Genomic DNA, 7,207 nt, shown 5'->3' with positions numbered 1-7,207 from the left:
TAAAAATGGCTGACCCCTAACAATATGCACAAAAAGTATATAAAATGTAAATTAAAAATGGGAACAAATTTTCCTTTTTAAAGTACTTTTAAGAAAAAACGCAAGGCCTGGGAAGTTTTGGTTCTTTTTGCCTCCCCTGTTGCAAATTCACAGTGTGGTTTTGGTGGGTGGTGGTGAGCGCTGTCTGCGGTGGTGCAGCCAGAGGTGGGCGGGCGGGACTCCTACTCAAAGGTAACCCCATTTAGATTCTGAGACGGGAAGTGGAGGGTGACTAGGTCACGGTGGCCTTTGTGTTTTTGTTTTGTTGTTTTAAGTTGAACTTTTTTCCTGTTGCTGTCTAGTCATCCTTATCAGTCTTCTGCTTCTTGGTATCCACACCGTCATCGTCATCATCTTCAGCTGCCCGTTTGCCTGTAGCTGCCTCAGCCTCCTCATCCTCATCTTCTTCACCATCACCTTCCTCCTTCTCTTCCCCACCTTCTTCCTCTACCTCGCCGTCAGCCTCCTGTTCCCCATTATCCTCATTAGCATTGCTGTTAGCGGGGGCATCTCTTCCATTCTTGGCCTCCTCCACCACCTCCTCCTTCTCCCTTAAGTCCGGGGTGGTGCTCCCGAGCTGGTGTCCACAGGGTGGGGCACGCTGGTGATCCTACACAGCGGATTACAAAGACAGCGCGAGTTTGGGGACTCTGGCGAGAGAGCTGCAGGAGTCCGCGGCTGCAGAAGAACCCAGGAACAATGCCAAGATGGCTTTTCAGAGCAGCCAGTGGGGCGCTGTTTTCTTAAGATACAATTTCTCTTTGATATAAAACTCTTACACACATCTGAGGGCCTCTGGGATTTGTTTCTCTAGTCAACCTGGACTAACACACCACAGATTGGGAGAAACATAATTTGCAACATATCCAATGGGGAACTAAGGTCTATAATTCATAGAAAACTTGAACACTTTAACAAGAAAAAGCCAAATAATTAAAATTTTAAAATCAGCTAAGCAGAGAACATGAACAGACACATTTCATCAAAGAAGATATTTTGGAAGTAAATACATGAAGAAATGCTTGTGATCATCAGGTTGAGAGATGCAAAGCAAAACCGACAAGGAGATATCATTTCATCCCAGCCTTAGTGGTAAAGTTCAAAAAAGTCAGAAAACAACAAATGCTGGCAAAGGTGTGAAAAGATTGCAACACTCATGCACTGCTATGCAAGACTAACATGGTACAGATTTTGTAGAGAGCAGTATGGTACATCCTAAACTGTTGGAAATAGAAATGCTATTTGATCCATCATGCCAACTACAAAAAATAAGCACCATAACACAATTAGATACATGAACATTTATGTTCAACACAAAACTATTCACAATGGCAAACGATCTAAATGCCTATCACTGAAAGACTAGATAAATAAATGGTGCAAACACACGATGGAATGCTATACAACGTGAAAGAACAATGGATCATGAAAGACTTCTTAACACGGATGGATCTGGAGGGCATTATGTTGCGCAAAGTTAGTCCATCACAGAAGGACAAATCGTGTATACTATCCATACTTTAAACTGGGGAAAACATTTCTCATAGAAAGAAATATTCTTTATTGGCTTCCCTAGGGAGGGGGAGTCATTGATGATCCATCAATAACTAGAGGATAAACATATATTAACTAGGCTGAAGGGTAAGGAAATATACAGAAAAAGGGGGATCAGCACAAAATGATCAAGGCAAAGGAAGACCGTGGGAGGTGGCAACAGAGATAGACTGTAGCATACATAAACCTGTAATAACAAGACAATGAAGAATCGATGAGTGAACGTATATACTATAGATCAGTGGTTCTCAACCTTCCTACTGCCATGACACTTTAATACAGTTCCTCATGTTGTGTTGACTCCCCAACCATAAAATCATTTTCGTTGCTACTTCATCACTGTCATTTTGAATCAGGCGACCCCTGTGAAAGGGTCCTTTGACCCACAGGTTGAGAACCGCTGCTATAGATAGACACATGAACTTAGCAGCTATGGGAAGCAGAATGGGGACACACAGGTATAAGAGATGATATATCTATGTATTTATTTACATGTACTACAACTATATCAATTAATAAAGTGAAGCAGACAGGAGTCAAAGTTTTGAAAACTTCTTAGTCATAACTGAATACGTTGAGGGAATGAGGCCCTAGGCCTAGAGATTTTGCACCATCATCTTGGGGGCAACAAAATCAACAGATACAACAGAGTCCACAAGGACAATATTCTCTCTACTACTTGGGGGAGCAGATACTTGAATTTTAAAGTTGTGAGTGCTATCTGAGGTACCACCATTGTTCTCTTCCCTCCTCTTACCAGTAACTCTTCTGAGTGAAGACAGTCAAAGATTGAAGGAAATAATTACTCCAAATAGCTAATGGGCCCCTCAAATCTCAACTTCCATGATCCCAAGACCAGAATTAGATGACGCCTCACTACCACTACTGAACACTTGGAAAGGACTCACGTTAGGTCTCTGGAGAGAGCGGTACACATATGTGAGCAAAATCTCAAAATCATAAAACTAAAAATAAAAATAGGAAAGAGACTAGTGATTTTGGACCCTTAGCCAACCTTTAGGCCTGACACTGAAATCAACCAAGCAATAGGTGTATAACTTGAACCATAACACTAGGGAGAAAGGCATCCCATAGAACAATCAACCATTTAAGAACCAAAGGGCAGCCATTGCCCAGAAGCAAAGTTTAGAAGGCAAACAGAGTTAGGAAAGGAGAACAGGAAATGCAGGGAGGAAGTGGGGTGAATCACATTGCATTGTGGTGATTGCAATTACTAACAGAATACCAAGTGTGTATGCATTGTTGAATAGAAAATGTATTTGCTCTGTAATTTTTCACAATTCTTGAGAAAAAGTTGCTGTTGGGAATACAAACAGTAGTTATAGACGTGGACTCACTGAGTGGAATTCACAGGAATCGAATAAACTACCTCTGTGGGGAGAGGCAGTGGGCAAACTTAAAATCATGAAGTCAGAACAAGGCAGAGGCTGGCTGCAGAACAGGCCATCAATTGCTCAGATATTAGTTCAACTTGAAGCTGAAGAAAATTGAAACAAATCCATGAGAGTTAAAGTATAACTTTAAGTAAATCTCATCTGAATTTAGAGACCATCACAAGAAGATATTTCATGCTTTGCACATTAATTACTGATCAGTTGCAGATGACATTAAAAACATCATATATGAAGAAAGAAAAATATCACTAAACACTCATGGGGGAAAAAAAGAAAAACATGGATGTCAGAAGAGACTCTGAAACTTGTCTTGAATGTAGAATAGCTAAATAGGAAGAACTGAAAATGAGCTGAACAGAGAATTTCAAATGGCGATTGCACAAGCAAAAATTCTAATGAAATGTACAACAGCGAACGATCTAGAGTTAGAAAATCGTAAGAGAAGAACACCCTCAGCATATATCAAGCTAAAACATCTGAAGAAAAACATTCAAACCTGTATTACAATATTGAAGCTGAGACAAGCAAGGTGGAGATTAGGACAGAACGTCCGCACAATCCATGACACATCTTGAGACTACATTTCCCAGACCCTCTTACATGACCACTGGGGAAGTTCCCCTGAATCACCTTTAAAAATGCTCTCTCTGCATGCAGGCGAGGGTGGGGATTGCAGGGTTGAGGGCACTGTGTAAGAAATACTGAGGTCGGTCATGCTGACTAGTAAGGTTTTCTTCCTCCTAGGATCCTCTCAATAAAATCCTCTTATGATGCCCTCTTCTTCTAAAAGGACATCTTTCTCTTGGTAAGAAAGACAAGAACCTGAATTCCAATAACAAAGTTTTATGCCTAAAATGATGAACAGTGCAGTAAATCTAAATAAGAAGCCTGGGACACACAGTCATATGCCTTCCAAACAAACAAACAAATGGATGCACTGCTACTGACTCAATTCTGATTCACAGCGGCCCTTTAGGACAGAATAGGATGCCTCTTTGGGTTCCTGAGACTCTAACTCTCTACGTGAGTAGAAAGCCGCATCTTTCTCCACAGAGGAGCTGTGGTTTACAACTGCTGTTCTTGCAGCGATCAGTTCAATGTGTACCAAAAAGAATTGGTCAAAGTCTAACTACTTCAGAAGATAACTCCTGATCAAGAATGTATAGATTTGAAGAAAGAAGGCATTGGAGTCTCCACCAAAGCTCCAGAATTGACAGCATACCAATACAACGTTTCAACAAATGGATGCAGTACTGGAAGTGCTCATTCATCGATGACGAGAAATTTAGAAGACTGGGCCTGTCTACTGGAAGAGATTAATATTCAGGCTAAATCCAAAGAAAGCTAATCCAACAGAATAATGGCATCTTCGAAGAAACATGTGCAAGTAAAATTTTGCCAAAGATAATTTTTAAATAGTTGCAATAGTACATCAACCGGAAAATAAAGCCAGATTCAGAAAAGGACATAGATCTAATGATTGATGTCATTCCTGGTGTCAGATGTATAATGGCTGAGTGCACAGAATGATAGAAATATATTTACTTGTGTTTTATATATTACATAAATGCATTCAACTTTGTGAACTATAACAAAGTATGGATAATATTTCAAAGAATGTGAATTCCAAAATACTTAATTGTGCTCATATGGAACCAGTACAAAGACCAAAAGACACTCATTTGAACAAAAGAAGGGCACACTGTGTGTGTTCAAATCTGGAAATGAGTCTATTGGGTTTCTGTCCTTTCCCCAAATTTACTCAATCCAAATGTTAGACACTGAGGAACTGGACCGGATGAAGAAGAACGTGGCATCAGGGTCAGAGGAATCCTCATTAACAACCTGAACTATTGGGTGGGCTTAAGCCCCAAAGAAGTCGAGACTATCTGTACAGGCCAAGAGACCAACAAAAAACAACCCAAGAATGAATTCGAGAGACATTCTTTTAATATATATTTGAGAACTCACAAAGAACAATGCTGCTTCTTCAGGCTGGCTGGACAAGACCGTTTCTGCTGAAGGGTGCTGTTCTGGGGTTCACTTTAAACCAGGCCGTGAAGTGAGCTATGGAAACTGCTGAGAACTCATTAATACCAGGATGCTAACATACTCAAAACCCAGATAATGGGGAGGAAGTAGGAAGCATTCACAAGCTCTTGGTTCTGCTGTGGAGCCCTGACGTTATGTGGGGGGAAAGTATCACGCAAGTGGGAAAGAAGAAGAGGGTGGTGCCTGCTTTTAGCTCCAGAGGCCAGTTTTGGAGAATTAACTTCTCCTATAACTATGCAAATGATCCAACCTTGCTAGCTGACAAAGAAGAATATTTGAAGTGCTTATTGAAGAAGATAAATGTCTATTACCTTCAGCATGGAATATACCTCACCATAAATAAAACAAAATCCCTCACAACTGGACAAATAAACAGCATAACAATAGATAGAGAAAAGAGTGGTGTTGTCAATTATTTCACTCTGCTTGGATCAGCAATCAATGTCCATGCAAGCAGTAGTCAAGAAATCAAAGAACATACTGCTTTAGGCAAATCTGCTGCAAAGATCTTTTTAAAGTATTAAGCAGCAAAGATACCAATGTACAGTACACGCATGTGAAAACTGGACAATGTATAAGACACCTTTGAATATGGCTTCGGCAAAGAATATCAAGCATACTGTAGAACTACAAACGATCCAACAAGTCTGTCTTGGAAAAAATACAATCCAAATGTCCTTTGGGAGTGAGGATGGCAAGACTTTAGCTCATGTATTTGGGGCATGTTATAGGATGGACCAGTACCTGGAGCAAGACATCATGCTTGAGAAAATGGCAGTTTAGTAAAAAGAGGAATGCCTTCAATCAGATAAATGGACACAGTGGCCTTAACAGGGGGGGCGGGGGCAGAGCAGTGGTTGTATGGTACTGGACCCGACAGTGTGTAGTTCTTTAGCACCAACTCCATAGCTCTTAACTACATATGATGTGCCTGGCTAAGTCCTTCTTGAACTCTGCAGAGAACTATAGTATTCCAGAGAAATGCAAAGCATGCCAAATCTATTTTCTAACCCAGTTTTCAAAGGGATATTAGAGTTCAGGCTTTTCACCCTAGGAATCCCACTGTTACCTTTGCTAATAGTTAACACATTCAGAATGGCAGATAACTGAAAGGTTGTAGGTTTGCGTGTGCTCAGACATGCCTTAGCAGAAAGGCCTGGCAATCTACCCCCTAAACTTAACTATTGAAAATCATTCTACTCTGATACGTAGGGGGTCACTATGAGTCAGAGTCCATTCAACTGAAACTGCTGATGCCCCTAAAACGTGTTCAGGCCACACAGCATTTTGCAAAATTCGTTAGGTAGCTAGTTTAGGAACAGTGGGGTTGTCCCTCCCATGCCTGCAAAGGAGGTTGGAAAGAAATCAAGCACCCCATTAGACACCTACAAGAGAAACCCAGAACTGAGCATCCACAGACTAGGCCCAGGTAAAGCCAAAACCCTGGGCACATCCACCTTAGGTACCAGCAAATGACATCACACAGGTGGACCTAACTCAGTCAATGAGGTCAGCCGATACCTTCAATCATCTATAAAGTTTCAATGTCCCTTTGAGGAAAAAAAAATACCTTCAACCGTGCCTCCCCCCAGCCACGTGGTAGGATAGAATAAAGGCAGGAAGCACAGTCCTCCATCCTCTCTTGGCGCCCTTCTTGACCTGCTGCAATCTGTTTTTGCTCTGCCCTTGCTTACGGGCATGCTGTAAGGAGGGCCGGTAACATGCAGGCACGTATGTGCCCCTCAGGGCCTCTTGGCCTCTTGGACCCTGGGGATTCCCCCATTCTCCACATGGGTGTTCTTTCCCACATGGTTTTTCATGTGCAGTTGTGAACCCGAGCTTGGCTTCTGCACAGCTCAGTACGCTTCCCAGAAATAGTGTGTACCCTTTTGAGATTGTAAAACCTGAAACTTTTCTGTTCCTTTCTAAAAACTCTCTTGGATTACACAACTTGCTTCAGTGTGAATTCTTTCAGCATGTGAAGCTGAGAATCAAGGGGTATCCCAATCCAGAAACCTAACGGTTTGGGCTTACGGTTTTTAGAAATATTTGTGATGAAGGACTAGTTTATCATTTTTTTTATTTTATATCTATCTATAATTCATTGCATACTGATATTTTAAACATATTAGAAATGAGGAAATATT

At 41.2% G+C, this 7,207-nt stretch overlaps 1 protein-coding gene across 1 annotated transcript; it reads right to left on the bottom strand.

The window, feature by feature from the left end:
• Positions 1–337: 337 nt before the first annotated feature.
• Positions 338–6,760, bottom strand: LOC101644030 (prothymosin alpha-like). Its single transcript, XM_004703051.1, has 3 exons — positions 6,755–6,760; positions 2,502–2,558; positions 338–649 (listed from the first exon to the last, which is right to left on the bottom strand). Exons 1-3 carry the CDS (start codon positions 6,758–6,760, stop codon positions 338–340), a joined length of 375 nt encoding a protein of 124 aa, XP_004703108.1.
• Between the last annotated feature and the right edge of the window lie 447 nt (positions 6,761–7,207).

The sequence above is a fragment of the Echinops telfairi genome, unplaced genomic scaffold (genome assembly GCF_000313985.2).
Source record: "Echinops telfairi isolate 266 unplaced genomic scaffold, ASM31398v2 ScPeMD7_57;HRSCAF=196, whole genome shotgun sequence".
In the NCBI taxonomy this organism is placed as follows: domain Eukaryota; kingdom Metazoa; phylum Chordata; class Mammalia; order Afrosoricida; family Tenrecidae; genus Echinops; species Echinops telfairi.
The sequence above is the reverse complement of the archived record's forward strand: the minus strand, read 5'-3'. Positions and strand labels throughout refer to the sequence as shown.